The 16,899-nt window shown below is 38.6% G+C and overlaps 3 protein-coding genes across 3 annotated transcripts; 2 read left to right on the forward strand and 1 right to left on the reverse strand.

The window, feature by feature from the left end:
- NdufV3 (NADH:ubiquinone oxidoreductase subunit V3) lies at positions 1 to 582 on the forward strand. Its single transcript, XM_034976944.2, has one exon. The coding sequence runs from the start codon at positions 101 to 103 to the stop codon at positions 419 to 421; it is 321 nt and encodes a 106-aa protein (XP_034832835.1). The 5' UTR covers positions 1 to 100; the 3' UTR covers positions 422 to 582.
- Positions 573 to 1,839, reverse strand: Phb2 (prohibitin 2). Its single transcript, XM_034976942.2, has one exon. It carries the CDS (start codon positions 1,734 to 1,736, stop codon positions 837 to 839), a length of 900 nt encoding a protein of 299 aa, XP_034832833.1. The 5' UTR covers positions 1,737 to 1,839; the 3' UTR covers positions 573 to 836.
- A 6,121-nt stretch (positions 1,840 to 7,960) lies between these two features.
- On the forward strand, positions 7,961 to 16,899 carry Sou (required for meiotic nuclear division 5 protein souji). The gene is made up of 8 exons (XM_034976617.2): positions 7,961 to 8,276; positions 9,328 to 9,420; positions 10,156 to 10,316; positions 10,932 to 11,138; positions 12,057 to 12,240; positions 12,508 to 12,692; positions 13,075 to 13,226; positions 14,258 to 16,899. The coding sequence occupies exons 1-8, from the start codon at positions 8,141 to 8,143 to the stop codon at positions 14,322 to 14,324; spliced, it is 1,185 nt and encodes a 394-aa protein (XP_034832508.1). The 5' UTR covers positions 7,961 to 8,140; the 3' UTR covers positions 14,325 to 16,899.

The following is a 16,899-nucleotide window of genomic DNA, read 5'->3' on the forward strand; positions in this document are numbered from 1 at the left end:
GGAAAACAGACCGAGACAATTTTGTCATTGGTGGTGTCAATTTTTAGCATCTTTCGTAATTATTTGTTGTGTAATATAGTTATAGAATTTAACATCTAAAATGCTAGCGGGATCGTTGTTGAGGAACAATGGTTTAAGATCCCTCGTAAGGTTATATACGGAGGGGACTGGACAAAACCAGGGTACGTCTTCAGCTGCCCCGCCGCAGCCGCCAGCACCTGCAAAAGTGAACGCTAACGTCCCAGGTCTTAGCAGTGCAGTTATACACCCAGCATCAGAGCCTTTAGGCCCCGGTGTAGACCCTCAGAAGTCGGGACCGTACAAAGTACCAGAGTACTTTTGCTACGATAACATGAGTTACTTTGAAGCTGAAATTGAGATGTCCAAGTTTAGGCTGCCACAGCCCTCTGCGCGCAAGTAGACTGCGAAGTGATTGTTTAGGATAATATAATTTATTACCAACTTGTTTGATAAAATTATTGTTTAATCCATACCTATTTGTGTTATTAGTGTTAAATGTCTACAATATGACCAGAATCATAGGCATGTAACAAAGGTTTAATTAAAACGAATTTATAAGTATTTTTACTTTTATTGTATGAACTGATTTCCATACATACTAAACCTACTAAAACTTATTAACATCAAAATGCAACATCATAATATAAGACATACAGTATTACATATTACTTTTATACACTAAGCAGAATTCTTATAGAACAAAACAAATGCTAAACAGCAACTGAAGCCGCACCACTAATTATAACAACAGCTTCTTCTTCAGAAAGAGTAGGCGCAGGCTCCAGGCTTATGGCATACTCTTTCTCAGCCTTATGTTACTTCTTTTTTGTAAGTTTCTCTGATAAATCATCAAAGGATGGGTCTTGGAGATTGATCATTAAGCTGTTGCCAGAGAGGAATACTCTGTTTTGTGACTGTGCAATCATCCTTGAGATACTTTGGGCTGCACGAATTTTCCTTAACTTCAAGTAACCGGGATTCATTCCCATTGCTTTACCCAACATATCAGCGGCTTCTGCTTCTCCCTCAGCCTGCACAATTTTCTGCTGGCGCTCTTGCTTGGCTCTTTCAACCACGAAAGCAGCACGCTGAGCTTCCTGTTGTGCCACTTGTTTGGCTTCAACAGCTGCTGTGTATTCCTTTCCAAAACTCAATTCTGTGAGTGAGACATCATCCAAAATGATATTGAAGTCAGCAGCTCTTTCCACTAACTCCCTTCTGATCAAAAGTGACACTTGTTGACGCTGAGTTATAAGTTGCGATGCATTAAATTTGGCAACCACTGACTTCAGAACTTCATTACAAATAGATGGCAAAACTTTCTCATCATAATCAGTACCCAGTTGTCTGTACATGGTGGGCAGGCTGTTCGAGTCGGGTCGCGACAGGACTCTCAATGAAATGTTAACCATTTGCAAATCCTTGGAGCCGGTTGGAGAGGAAATCTTGCGGGGCCTTGATCTTATGTCATATATGATCGGATATTGGAACCAAGGGATGCGGAAGTGCAGTCCTTCTGTCATTACGTGTTGTTGTATTCCGCCGATTCTATTGAACATGATAGCACGGTGACCACCTTCGACTGTAAATAGTGATTGGGAAATTCCATAGGCCGCTGCGCCGACGACGGCCACTACTTTCAAACCGATGGCGAGACCGGGAGGCCCACCCTTGGCGAACTTCCCCGCCATGTCGTTTAGCTTACTTTGCGCCATCGTTATTTATTTCCCGACAGTTTTTTAGCGAAAAGATTTGTAACAAAAAATAACCTAGCAATCGAGCCCCACAATTGTGCAACTTGAGTGAACGAATGAATGACTTTTTATTTTGACTAAAAACCAAAACCAATCTAGATTTATGAGTGAATGGGTTATGGAAATCAAAACATGTCTGCTCAGCAAATCTGTGCCTGATTTTTATGTCGGCTCCGACATGGCTCCGACTGATTCGCCATGGACACAGAACACTAGGTATTACCCTAGGCGGTGCCATGTCCATGGAGTCCATGGACGTGTATTCGCTTCCAAAGTTTCCAGTATTGCATTAATTTACCCTTTGAAAGTAGGTAACGAATAGTCTGGACTAGACCTAATAATCTCATTTTTCGTTCTATTCGTCTGTGATATAGAATTTTATTGTCTATGATATTTTAGTCTATGTCCAGTATATAGTAGATAGGTAGGTACATAGATTGGTAGGGAGGAAAAGGGCGGGAAACTTCGTACTTGGCGGACGTGAAATTTTCGTGCTTTGATTTTATTAATTTGTAAATTCAATTTGGAAAAGGATTGGTGTTGTTTTATACTGTTAATATTGTAGTTTTAGTGACATTTTCATAGTAGTTAGCTGTATATATAGGTAAGTTTTTAAATTTAGTATACTTTACATTTCAAACTTATGGAAAGTCGGCCTCCCGATCCCGGGGGGTCAGATCCCCCAGGATCGCTGAATATTACATCAAAAATGGACGTATTAATTGCAGCGGTCGAGTCGTCAATGGACACTGACGTGTCCGTTGTGTCCAATGCCGACCAACCGTTGAAAAGAAAAATATTTTCACGCATTTGTATGACCTGTAACAAAAGAAAAAGGAAAACAAAAAGTCGAGATGGAAGAGAAAGGTACAGTTGTGAATGCAAGAGTGAACCTGACAATAATAAAGTTCAGAATGCCCCTTACCCAAATCCACAAACTGAATCCACAAATCCCACCGATAATAGTAGTCAATCTTCACTGCCAAAGCGTGTGCCAATTGGTCGTGCTTATTATCAACAATCCGACAATGCCCCATACGTAATACATGTACAAAAAGAAATTGAAAAAAGTGATAGCTCAACAACTCTACACCCAATAACTTTTGGTAGATTTTTGAAAAATAACAAATTTAGTGGTGTTGTGAACGGAAGCGTAAAACGTGTAGGTAGAAATCGCATCAGTATGGCGTTTTCTACCTACTTGGATGCCAACAATTTTTTAACAAACCCAATACTTGAACCCGCAAAATACAGGGCGTTTATACCCACATTTAATGTTACTCGCATGGGTGTGGTAAAAGGTGTCCCTAATGATTGGTCCGAAGAGGAAGTCTTACTCAACATGAGTGTTCCACTTGGTTGCGGACCAATCATTAAAATCAGGAGGATGAAAAGAAAAATTGTAGTGAATGATGTAAACCAATTCATTAACACGGGGACGGTAATAGTTACTTTTGATGGGCAAATACTGCCTACCCGGGTATATATGTGCTACACTGCTTTACCTGTAGAGTTATACATTTACCCCACTGTGCAATGCTACCAGTGTTGCCGTTTTGGACATGTCAAAAATCAGTGCCGGTCAGTGCCAAAGTGTTATAAATGTAGCCAAGGGCATTCTGGCGACACTTGTCAGGTAGAAGAAGAGTATTACCGATGTTGCCTATGCAAAGGTTCCCATCAAGCCATAAATAAAAAATGCTTAGAGCATAACAGACAGAGAGCGATAAAAGAAACCATGAGCAAAAGTTGTATTTCGTATATGGAAGCAATTAAAATACATCCACCAGTTGCAAACATGTCATATGCCGAAGCTTTGGTTTCAACGCCTGTGCCATCCTCTTCATCACAAGATATACATGGTCCCCAAAAATCTAAACTTCCATCTACTTCAAATTCAGTGCCGAATTCGTATAAAAAAACAGTTTTTATAAAGCCAAGATCACCCTCAAAGCATAGCAAAGGCTATGACCGCTTTGCCCACTCAGAAATAATAAGAGATCCTGTTTTACCTAAACAAAAGTTTAATTTTAATAATAATAGTTCTGAAAATAACATGAACATGGCAGACATTATTAAAATATTAATTCAATTATTATCACAATCAAATATAGTTACACCGTCCCATGTTGCCACAGTAATTGAAGCCTTATATCAAATATCTAATAATAATGGATCACAGAGCCAGAGTGATTCAGTGGAATTGCCTGAGCCTCAACAATAGAAAACAAGACTTAATATATTTTATTAATAAACATGACCCCTTTCTTATCTGTCTCCAAGAGACATGGTTGAGAAAGGAATTTTTGTTCAAAATGCCGGGGTATGTTTGTCTCAGAGAAGACAGACCTGATGGGTATGGCGGGGTGGCCATACTCATCAAAAATACTCTGACATTTACACCTATCACTCTTCCTGTACATAGCGATAACTTATCTGTTATTGCAGTTATTGTAAATAGTATATGTTATGTATCTATATATTTCTCTCGTCCTAATAATGAAATATTTAATGAAATTAATGAAATTTTAAATTTTTTACCGAAACCATTTTTATGTTTAGGGGATTTTAACTCTCATCACGAATTATGGGGATGTTCCTCAACAACCTTCTATGGAGAAAAGTTGTTAGATTTAATAAGCTCCCATAACTTGTGCATTCTAAATACTGGGTCTCCAACACGGTTGGCACGGACACCTAGTGCTCCAGATTTGTCCATTTGCACTCCTGATCTAGCTTCATCTCTCACCTGGTCAACAGCTGAATCTACTGGTGGTAGTGATCACTACCCTCTAATTATTACTTTCCCTTTTGATAAACCTCCAAAACATGTAAGACAGCCACGTTTAAAACATAAACTGACAGATGCAAAATGGAGTTTGTATAGTGCAGCCGTTGAAAAGAAAATCAATAATTTAACTGAAATTAGTCATTTGAATATATTTGAATCCTCACAAGCTTTATCTGCAGCTTTAATTGAAGCTGCAGATGAAACTTTTCCAGTAAAAAGTGGTGAGTGCATGGAATTTATTCCATCTCCACCATGGTGGGATGTAGAGTGCACTAATGCTGTTAAAGAAAGGAAAGAAGCAGAAAAACAATTTTGTCAAAATATGACGGATGAAAATTTTGATAATTACTTAAAAATTGCCAATACCACTAAGGAGCTACTTAGGATAAAGAAATATGAAGGATGGCACAGGTTTTGTAAATCCTTGAATCCTAATGTTTCACCTTCAATTGTTTGGCAAAATATAAGAAGGTTTAGATCTGCATTTAAAGATTCACAACAGAATAAAATATCTCCAGCTCTAGCAGAGCAAATCATGGATCGTTTGGGTCCTCCTTATGTACCTGAATGTCCCATGGCCTCAACGCCCCTAATAGTATCTAATGATAATTATAATAATGTAGATTTGAATTCGCCATTTACACTTAACGAATTGAAAGGCGTACTGTCATCGACTAAGGATTCTGCACCAGGGGAAGACGGGATTCCTTATTCCTTCTTATCGAACCTTGACGACAATATCCTCAGGTACTACCTTTCTTTGATCAACAACGTTATGATGGCGGGTATCGTCCCCGAATCCTGGAGGTCCCAAACTTTGATCTTATTACAGAAGCCGAATAAACCGAGTTCAGATCCAACATCGTATAGGCCAATAGCATTATCGTCGGTATTAGCTAAAACTGCTGAACACCTCATTAAAATCAGGCTGGAATGGTTTTTAGAACATAATACATTATTATCAAGAAACCAGTTTGGTTTTAGGAAAGGTAAATGTACCCTTGACAGCTTGAGCGTTCTTACCACAGACATAAGACTAAGTTTCTCTAAAAATGAGTCTTTGGTTGCTGCCTTCCTAGACATAAATGCCGCCTATGATAATGTAAATATCTCGATTTTAAAAAATAAATTGCTAGCCCTGAATATTCCTAATTTATTAATTAATTTTATTGTAAATATGTTGTACGAAAGATATATAAAGTATTCGTTAGATTCGTCTGAAAGTGAAATTATATATAGAACTGTGTGGAAGGGTTTGCCACAAGGCTCTGTTTTGAGCCCTATATTATATAACATTTATACTTACGATTTGGACATTTCTGTTAACAGATATGCAAATGTGCTTCAATATGCAGATGATTTGCTTTTATATGTTGCTGGACCATCTTTGGATAATATTAGTGAATTGTTAACTTTAGCGTTAAATGCTTTAAAGTGTTGGTTATATAATAATGGGCTAGATTTGTCACCATCTAAAAGCTCTGTTGTAGTATTTTCTCGAAAGCGAAATCTCCCATCTCTTCATATTAATTACAATGGTATTCCGCTAGCAGTTAAAGATAAGACAAAATTTTTAGGCGTAATATTAGATTCTAAACTTACTGGAGTTCCTCATTTTGAATATGTTTCATTAAGGTGTGAGCGAAATTTGAATATTCTAAGGTGCCTTACAGGAGTATGGTGGGGTGCACACCCTTTTACAATGAGATTGTTATATAATGCTTTAATAAGAAGTGTTTTAGACTATGGAACATTCTTGTTACACCCTGGTAATACAACTGCAGCTAAAAAGCTGGATATGATCCAGTCAAAGGCTTTGAGGTTAGTTACAGGTGCGATGAAATCGGCTCCGACAAATTGTCTTCAGGTAGAATGTTGTGATCCGCCCTTATATATGAGAAGACAATTCCTCTGTGATAAATACTTTTTTCGTACATTAGAGCTAAGTTCCCATCCGTTATTTCCAAAAGTACGACAACTTGCATATCAGGTTGATAACTGCAATTACTGGACCCATAAAGACTCTCCATGTCTTGTAAAAAGTCTTAGAAAATATGAAAGTTTGGGAGCTCCCACCCATCGAAGTATTACTCTTCCTCTATACCAGCATAACTACAAAAGCCTTATTGCTGTCCCGCAAATTAAATTCGATATAGGATTAAAATTAAAAGATAACCTTAATCCAAAACAGGAATTTACTAACATCGTCAATAATAAATGGCCCGACAGGCACTATGTGTTCACAGATGCTTCTAAGCATGAGGATAAGAGTTGTGTTGGGGTTGGGGTATATCATTCACAATATAAAGGTATACAACAAATTAAACTTCCACCTGAAACTTCCGTTTGCACCGGTGAATGTTATGGTTTACTTAAAGCTTTGGAATATATTTTAATTTTAAAGATACCGAAAACCATAATATTTTCTGATTCCCGCAGTGTTTTAGAAGCTATTAATAGATTTCCATTCAAATCCCATAAACAGTCTCCAATTGTTTTTGGGATTAGAGATCTTTTATATAAATGTTCACAGAGAAATTGCGATGTTGTCCTAGCTTGGGTACCAAGCCATGTGGGCATTCTCGGAAATGAAAGGGCTGATCAATTGGCAAATGAGGCTATACGCATTGGAGATACTGTCCCATACACCAATTATTGTTCTGACCTGATAAATTTATCCAAAGTATATTTGTATGAAACCTGGGATGGGGTATGGAATAACGATAGTTCAGTAGGTAAACATTATAGAAAAATTCAGACGTCCATTCCGAGAAAACCATGGTTCAGTCGATTAGTTTTCTCCAAAACTGTCACCTCTGTTCTGTGTAGAATACGCTTGGGTCATGTTTGTACACCAGCCCATTTGTACAAGATGAAAATTGTTCCCGATCCTTACTGTTCCTGTGGGGAGTATGGGGACTTGAATCATATTTTCTTTGCATGCACTTTGTATGATCGGTCTGCCTTTCTTGCTCATCTCGAATCATTGCATATACCATTTCCTACATCTATAGTTTGTTTATTATATACTAATTCTTCAAATATTTATAAAGTTCTAGCTTTGTTCCTAGAAAAAAATGATATCAAGTTATAGTATATATGTGGGTATATTATTATTAGATTAGTGAAAACCTTATCCTTTTCCTTTCAAATTCCAAATCCCGATTTTTCAATTTTATCCATAGTTTCCCTAACTTTAAACTTTAATAAATAACAAACCTGACATTGGCTAATCTGTGTAAAGCCAGAAGAAGAAAAAAAAAAAAAAAAAAAAATAGATTGGTAGGTACCTACTATGCTATGTCCTATGAGTTGATTTGTCCACAGACCACTAACATATTTAGTCTGTGACAGATGAAAAATATCCTATATGTTATTGGTCTGTGATGAAAAATAAAAAAGTGAGGAAAACAGAACAGAATATTTTGTGTAAAATATTTTATAAAACACAAAATTAAAGAATAACAAACGTTTTACCGCTGGTAAATTACCTACGCCACGTCGGCTAACCCATTTTAAAAGCTCCCATATTATTCAATATAAGGCTTTTTGTTGGATTGAACGTAAATAAACAATGGATTCTTGCCTCGGTGTCGAACAAGATTTGGACAAAGCTACTTCGAAATTCACTGTTCTCAATGACAATACAAATAAAATTTTAGAAGACTTGATCAATCAGGTTGAAGAATTAAGGAGAGAGATATCTCAGCGTAAGTGAAAACCTTAAAACGCCTCTTACCAAACAATGATATGGCATTTTGTAATTTCTTGGAACACTTACTTTCTCCCATTCTAAACACAAGTTTACAGGGAAACTTTAGTTCAGTAAAATAATTAAAAGATCGGCTAGCGATACGACGGTTGGCTCAATAAAAATAAATTCGCCTTCCGTCGGTCAGTCGGCTAGACACTTCCAAAATAATTAATGCTAACCTTTCATATGACTTGTTTGACCCCAAAATAAAAGTTGTTCTCAATATTGTTCACTCAATATCTATAAAAAGGTTGAAATGGGAAATGTAACTGTTGCCCATAGGCATCCATAGATGCTTACTATAATTACCTATCCACTCTGTTTCCACCAGTGGGTCTCCAAAGGCCCTTATTCTATCATTTTTCATAATCCTTACAAAATTTTAATATTTAATACTGACTGATCGACAACACACAGCTGCTATACTGGATTTAGAAACTTGACATTTTGCATGTAGTTCTATCTATAATTAAGAAGGGATTTTGAAAAATGCCAATGGGATTCTTTAAAAAATCCATACAGACAAAGCAGCGGGAATTAACTAATCACCTCCCATATTTTAAATGTGAAAGTGTTTGTTTATTGGTTCGTCCTTCAATCACCTTACAACAGAGCAATAGAGCTGATGTGATAGTTAGAAAACTGGAGAGTGACTTAGGCATAGAACTTTTTATCCTGGAAAATAAAAGACTAAGAGATAGGATTTTTAACAACCTAAATCCAAATCGACGAAGCAGCGGAAATCAGTACCCTTATTATAAATGCGAAAGTGTGTTTGTTTGTCCTTCAATCACGTCGCAACGGAGCAACCGATCGATGTGATTTTTTGCACGGATATAGTTTAAGACCTGGAAAGGGACATAGGCTACTTTTTATCCCGGAAAATCAAAGAGTTCCCACAGGATTTTTAAAAACTTAAATCCATGCGTATAAAGTCGCGGGCATCAGCTAGTTGGTTAATATATTAAATTAACTCATTAGAAATAATGTTTTGTTTATTATTTCAGAACCCCCAAACACACCCTTAACACAAAACCAAGAGACGGTTGTAAATGATCTGGCATCATCAGTCAAACACTCAGTGTTCCAACTGTCTACAGGTAAGGACTAAGAGCCGTTACGCACTGCATCCGATCCGAGTCCGTGAAAATACGTTCCTTTTTGGGGTTCCGTACCTCAAAAGGAAAAACGGAACCCTTATAGGATGTCTTTGTTGTCTGTCTGTCTGTTAAGGAACCTGTAGGGTACTTTCCGTTGACCTAGAATCATGAAATTTGGCAGGTAGGTGGGTCTTATAGCTGGCATTAGGGGAAAAATCTGAAAGTCGTGAATTTGTGGTTACTATGTCTAACACTGAATCATAGCCACTGATCTCATTTGACATTGATTGGTCCTACATTGTTGCTTCACTGAGTGATTTAAAGCTTGATTAAAAATAAATGTCAAGTAAGCATGGTGGCTATCATTCAGTGTTAGACACTGAGTTAGCAAATCAGTAGGCTGGTTGTCCTCCTTGGACATAGGCCTAATCTAGGTTGTACATAGGCATAATCTAGAATTCGCCATTTTTCTCCTGTCTAGTGCTAAGCTGTGCGAGCCTTGTAATGCCTTGCACCGGAAGACGCAGCATTGGAAGACTCCACTAAGTGGACGGATGACATCAGACGAGTCTCAGGGAGCAACTGGATTCAGGCATCGCAAGACCGTGGCGTGTGGAAGTCCTTACAAGAGACCTATGTCCAGCAGTGGACGTCTATCGGTTGATGATGATGAATAACTTAATGCAGATAGCCTAGAAATACCAAAAAAAAGCTTCATTTTGTTTGTCTTACCAGATCACCGCGAGTTGCACGCAACAGTGTCGCGGGTGGGCAAGTCGATTGACAGACACTTCATAGCAGACTATGCGGCTGTGGCACCCAAGGCAGAGTCTTTCTGTTCTGACACCAACAGACCCATCATGGAGCAGGCCATCGCACAGCATTTGTATAGACAGGTACAGATTTAATTAGGAATCTATGAAATAAAATGTTTGTGACTCAAATATTAGACATTTTTGTATGTACTTTTTCGGCAATGTTTTGTCTATATATAAGTATGCGACTATATTTATAAGTAATTGTTTTATCCAAAATTAAAAAAAAAAATCTTAAAAATTTCTAGATAATACTATAACCATATTAATATATTTTGTGGTTTTAGAAACTATATTATGTTGTCTTGGGAACTGTAGGTACATAATCAGTCCATACGTTTTGGGAACGCTGTGGTGTGCTGTGATTTCTAATATTATTCTAAAGAAAATATAAAAAAATTGGACTACACTTTGATGCAAGATTTTTTACACTTTTATTACCTGTTATCTCCCAAAGTCACCATGATTCAAACAAACATCCAAACAAACGTTCCTCCCAGTGTTGGAGACAATTACACAAAGAAACTTTCAGCTTTTATAAAATAAGGAAGGTCTGGCATGTGCTGGCTCTTAAGTCTTAGGCCAATAGCTGATTTGAATACTATAAAGGCATACTTTAGCACGCACAACAGACGGAAACGTTTAAGTACGGAAACCAGCCCAGAGCGTAGAAAGAAAGAAGGCTTATACTTTCAGGATCTGGAAGATGTAGGCGACTCGCTAGTAGGCGAGGCCCGAGTGGGCGTGTCGGAGCGTGGGAGCACCTTCGCTCAGCTGCAGCGCTGCGCCGCAGCCCTGGCGGCCGCAGACCCCGCGCCAGCGCTCGCCTGGGCCGCGTCCCGGGAACACGACCTGACGCACTCGCCGCTTCTCTTTACTCTACATCGGATGCAGATGATGAAGGTAAGCTATATTAAGTCACTGCTAGGTGGATATTGCACAAGCCCCACCCTCCGCAAGAGAAAAAAAGCCGGCCAAGTGCGAGTCAGATTCGCGCACCGAGGGTTCTGTACTACAGTCGTATTTTTTCGAGTGCCTTCGAGAGCCTAGTGGTTAGGACGTCCGCTTTTGATGATTTGTTCTACATTTTGCACGATAAATCAAAAGCTATTAAGCATAAAATACATAAAAATCGAAAAGAAATATCGACAAATAAAAACAAAAATTAATCGTGGTATGTACCCGTTTTATACATTAAAATACATAAAAATCTTTTAGAATGTACAGGTAAAGCCCTTGCATATGATACCCCACTTGGTATAACCTTACTTTGAAGGTTGAAAATACTAATTATTTGTTCATTTTAATTTTTTTGTGATTTAACCACAAATTCACGGTTTTCGGATTTTTCCCCTTGTGTGTGCTATAATACCTATCTACCTGCCAAATTTCATGATTCTAGATCAACCGTACCTGATAGGTTTCTTGACATACACTACAGACAGACAGATAACGAAGTGATGCTATAAGCCTTTTTCCTTTCTGAGGTACGGAACCCTAAAAGCCAGTAAACTGCGAAACCTGTACCTCGCACACGAAAGGTTCCGTACAATGGTACAAGAAATAACACTTTTTATTGTTTTATGATGAAGCCACAAATTCATGCTTATCTGATTTTTCCCTTCAGCTGTGCTTATGAAATATTGCTACCAAATTTCCTGATTCTAGGTCAACGGGAAATACCTACCCCTACATTATTGAATTCGTATTGATTCCCTTGACGGGTCCTGGCCGACAGACAGACAATGAAGTGATCATAATATAAACGTTTCTTATTTTATCTAGAGATACGAAACCCTAAAAACAAGTTAATTTGTACAGTTGGCGCGTTCAGAGGGCGTATCGGCGGCCATCGCGTACGCGCGCGCTCACCTGGCGCCGCACGTGGCGCGCCACGAGCGTGCGTTACGCGCCTGCATGGGCGTGCTGGTGTGGTGCGCGCCCGCTGCGCCGCCCGCGCCGCCGCCGCCGGACTATGCGCATTTGCTCGACCTGAAGGCGCTGGGTGAGTATTCTTTTTCAGGGAGACGGTGGGAAGGAGTGGGTGGTGGCGCGCAGAGTACCCACGTCAGTGCCTACGGCAGCACACGAGCTACCCCGCACTACAAACGCGGTAGAGCACGCAGCTTCGCCAGCTCTACCGCGAGCAAATCTGTATATTACGCCTAACGCGCGCCACTACGCTTTTCTATATGAACGCTCTTCGCTCGAGAATGTGATGCAACTATAGATATATTATTCAATCAGAATTAAAAAATATAAATTGATGCAGGTGCGGAAGCAGGCGAGCTGTTCCTACGCGAGGCGTGCTCACTTCTCCGGCTCGCGCCGCACTCGCCGCTGGCGGGCGCCGTGCTCGCGGGCGCACGCGTGCTCCCCGCGCTGCACGACATCCGCGCCAAGATGTCGCACCCGCACGTGCTCGCCGCCTGGGCTGACGACGAGTTGCCTCTCGAGGTGATCTCTCTAAAGTCATACATCAGTTATTGTTATTTAGCTTTTAATTAGATAAATGTGTTACGTGTAGATACCTAATTTTGACGGCTTCGGTATACGAAAAAACTCAAGCTTCGAGTTTATGATTATACCTGAATTTGTTGTAACCTCAAAAAAAAAAAAAGTGATGTCACAGTTCTGGCACAGTACCGCCATCAATTTTTGTTTCATACACTTTGAAGCTGCTGTACCTGGCGGTAATATGTGTTGGACGGAAGCTGTAGATGGTGGCGATCGCAATAGATCGAACGGTCAATGTTATACAGGGTCTGCAGGCGCCTTGCATAGTTACAGAAAATTGGAGTTTCAGTGTTGATAAATATTTGCATTGTTTGTGTTATAGGTGGAACTAGGCGAAGAGGGCGGCGGATATCACTCGGTGTTCGCGTGCCCCATCCTGCGCCAACAGGCGTCGGATCACAACCCGCCCATGCGCCTGCTCTGCGGACACGTCATCTCGCGGGACGCGCTCAACAAACTCGCCATGGGGCTCAAGTGAGTGTTGGCCAGTTTTTTTTCTTTTTGTGTGCATTAAAGTTTTCTATCTAGGATAATTAAATAATAGGAAATAAGAAATTAGTAATACGGTTAGTCTACACTATCTACACTAATATTATAAAGAGGAAAACTTTGTTTGTTTGTTTGTTTGTTTGTACTGAATAGGCTCAAAAACTACTGGACCGATTTTAAAAATTCTTTCACCATTCGAAAGCTACATTATCCACGAGTAACATAGGCTATATTTTATTTTGGAAAAAAATAGGGTTCCGTAAGATATTTGGGTTTTTCGGACACAAGGTGTAAAAAATCAACCAGAAAAGTTACTTATTTTGCGTACGCTGCCTAAACTATAAAAGATAGAACCATAAAATGTTCTAATTAATTGTAGATCTTATAAATATCTACAAAAAAGTCCGCGACACACTATACCCATCTATGTCGAGTGAGGCACAGCAACCATTTTTTTATTTAAAAATCTTGAATTTTTTTTGGACTACATTTAAACGCGTTTATTTTACTCATGCTATTAATCCTTATCAAAATAAATGATTTCATCACTAAGAACAGTTTATGGAGATAATATTTGGTCTTTGAATGATTAAAATTGGACGTTTGGTTTTGAAGTTATGGCGAAATTAAAATATTACGATTTCTGCTGCACGGCCCGTTGCGAAGTGGGCGTCACCAAGGCGGGGGTGCGCGTGCGGGAGGGGAGTTTAGATCTATGAGTAAGGTACCCGCGCGGCTCATATTATTATTATTATATAAAGAGGTAATGTCGTTAAGTTTGTTTGTAGGGGGTAATCTTTGGAACTACTGAACCGATTTTGAAAATTCTTTCACCAGTAGAAAGCTACATTAATCCTGAGTGACATAGGCTAAACGGGATCTTTAAAAACCTAAATGCACGCGGGCGACGCCGCTAGTTAGTAATATAAGATGTATAGTATAACTATTGTATCAGAGAATAAAGGCTATTTTATTTTATTTTATTTAAAGTTTTCTATCTATCTGTCTTGTTTCAGACTGAAATGCCCCTACTGTCCGATGGAGCAGTCGCCGTCGGAAGCCCGGCAGATCTACTTCTCGTAAACACGCAGACACTACGACATATTGTACTATAGCATATTAAGTTTAGTCGTTAAACATTTCAAACAAATCTAGTGACTCAAAGGTAGCACTTCTAATGACAATTTTTATGACATTTTCATAAGTGTATGTCCTTGAATGTCACATATTATGGTGTAGACTAACTACAGTACCCGCCAGGAAATATTGTAGATCGGCCTTTAGAAAGATATAGCGGTCTCGTAGAGCGTTGTCTCTATCGTTGAAACCGAAAAAACGTCACTTAGGTATGAGTGACAGAGACAACGCTCTACAAAGCTGAAATCTCTTTCTAAAGGATAATGTACAATATTTCTCGCTGGGCACTTTACTGTTGTGCTGTGTCGTGTTGCGACAAAAGGGAATCAGAATCATACAGCTATATTTTGAGAAACTGATTAACTGACTATCAACGTATGGTTCAGGACTCTGGAGAGTAAAATCTAAATATATAAAAGGAAATACTGACTGACTGATTAATTATTCAACGCGCAGCTCAATCCACTGGACGGATGGCACTGGCATGCAGATAGTGGACGTCCGAAAGGATCTTTGAAATTTCAACCCCTAAGGGGGTAAAATAGGGGTTCAAAATATATGTAGTTCCGCATCTGCATCAATTAATGCGGACACCCATACGTCACCCGCGCTCGCCCTCACCTGGTTAGTGCCGATTGCCATCTCCAACTATATGTATGTGAGTTTATTCCATCATGACTTCTAAAGACCTGAACAGATTTGGATGTATAGGGTATCATCCAGAGTGACACTGGCTATAAATTTAAAGCAAAATCAGTACAGCATACTATAATTATATAAAGCCCAATTACCACTCACTGACTCACTCACTCACTGACTCACTCACTCACTGACTGATTCATTGACATAATTGACGTACGGGAGATACAGTGCGACAAGGCTCTCTTGGCACTTCAATGACATTGACAGGGGGGCGCTGTTGGAGAACAAAGGCTTAGAATATTCAAACAAGAACAAAGTGGACACTTGACGGCAACGTTAGTTCCGATTTTCGCCACGCGCCAAGATAGCCTTGTCGCACTGTATGTTCGGGTGCGGGATGGGAGTAGGGAAAAATTATGACATTTCGGAAAAACAAGATGGCGGCCGATATGACTTTGCGGCAGGGCAGTCGTGTTTTAAAAAAAAATCTTAATAGGTATAGGTATAAAAGAAAAAGGTGACTGACTGATCTATCAACGCACAGCTCAAACTACTGAACGGATCCGTCTGAAATTTGGCATGCAGATAGCTTTTATGACGTAGGCATCCGCTAAGAAAGTATTTTTGAAAATTCAACCCCTAAGGGGGTAAAATAGGGGTTTGAAATTCGTGTAGTCCACGAGAACGAAGTCGCGAGCATATAATCTAGTTAAGTATAATAAGATTTGTTTAGATCAATCATAGTTCAATTAATAGGTAACATCTATCTGGATACCTATAGGTATCCCAATAAAATTTACTCAACTTCCTTATAGAAATAATAATGTTATCCTAAGAGCCTATAAAACAAGTTATGGATGGAACACGGTATTTTACAGCAAGCGAGAAAAATCTATAAAAATGTATAAACAAGATAGTATTAGCAATAAGCAATCGAAAAATGTTAATTTCAGCTTATAAAATTATATAACTAATGACTTATAATTTATTTTAAAGATTTCCCTTTTTTATCTATTCTACAAACTATATCCAAAACACATGATTTCGACTGTGACGTCACATGGATGGAAATTGTAATGTATTTCACTAAGAAAACACCGTTGCTTACCAATCCGTGTGACGTCATGACAGCTCATTAACCGAAAAAGATGGCGAGTAGCGTTTTCGCGGCGAAATTTGGCATGCAAAATTTAATTGCATTTTTATTGCACTTATCGATCGAATAAAATTTTTGATTTTTTTTTTGGGAGTTTATTGTAATTTTAGGATCAAATTAAGACACTTTTCAAAAAAATACCCTAAAAGGGTAAAATACCCTATTCCTCAATACACTTGCTAGGCTCTTGCACTATTATAAGATAGGTATTGTTAGTATAGTCCATACAAATTGAGTTCTCACTCGCCATTTTAACTCTACGGGTCAAATGTCATGTCAAAAGTACAGTTCACCTTTAAAATAAAATACACATAAAGTTAAAATGGTGCGTGTGAACTCATTTTGAACGCATTACACCTATGCATCAATATAAAGCTGTCACTACACACTAGTTAAGTTTTGTAAATCTATTATTAATATTGTAAGAATGTTCAGGTTTGTATTTTTGGTAGTGACGAAATAATATTAAAAAATATTTGTAAATTATCGTAGCAGAACTTATTTATTTGGTTTAAGCAACGTTGGCCATAGTCTATAAACGCTAGGTAAGATACGAAAACATAAAAATCATACCTAATAGAAAAAGTTAACACAGCCAACTGAGCCTTATTTTTATGAAAGGTAAGGATTACATATAGCAATATCAGTCATAAATTGCATGTGTCTCGAGGGAATACTAAGTTTGTTTGTGATTTCTTATATTGGAATAAATTGATTTCAGTA

Source organism: Maniola hyperantus, chromosome 16, assembly GCF_902806685.2.
Source record: "Maniola hyperantus chromosome 16, iAphHyp1.2, whole genome shotgun sequence".
Lineage (NCBI taxonomy): Eukaryota > Metazoa > Arthropoda > Insecta > Lepidoptera > Nymphalidae > Maniola > Maniola hyperantus.

Bases quoted from the DNA above. Each gene is read 5' to 3' on its own strand.
- Sou (XM_034976617.2), top strand. From the start codon at position 8,141: ATGGATTCTTGCCTCGGTGTCGAACAAGATTTGGACAAAGCTACTTCG. The intron at 11,139-12,056 runs GTAAGCTATATT...TAATTTGTACAG, and splicing joins ATCGGATGCAGATGATGAAG to TTGGCGCGTTCAGAGGGCGT. The intron at 12,241-12,507 runs GTGAGTATTCTT...AAATTGATGCAG, and splicing joins GCTCGACCTGAAGGCGCTGG to GTGCGGAAGCAGGCGAGCTG.
- Phb2 (XM_034976942.2), bottom strand. From the start codon at position 1,736: ATGGCGCAAAGTAAGCTAAACGACATGGCGGGGAAGTTCGCCAAGGGT.
- NdufV3 (XM_034976944.2), top strand. From the start codon at position 101: ATGCTAGCGGGATCGTTGTTGAGGAACAATGGTTTAAGATCCCTCGTA.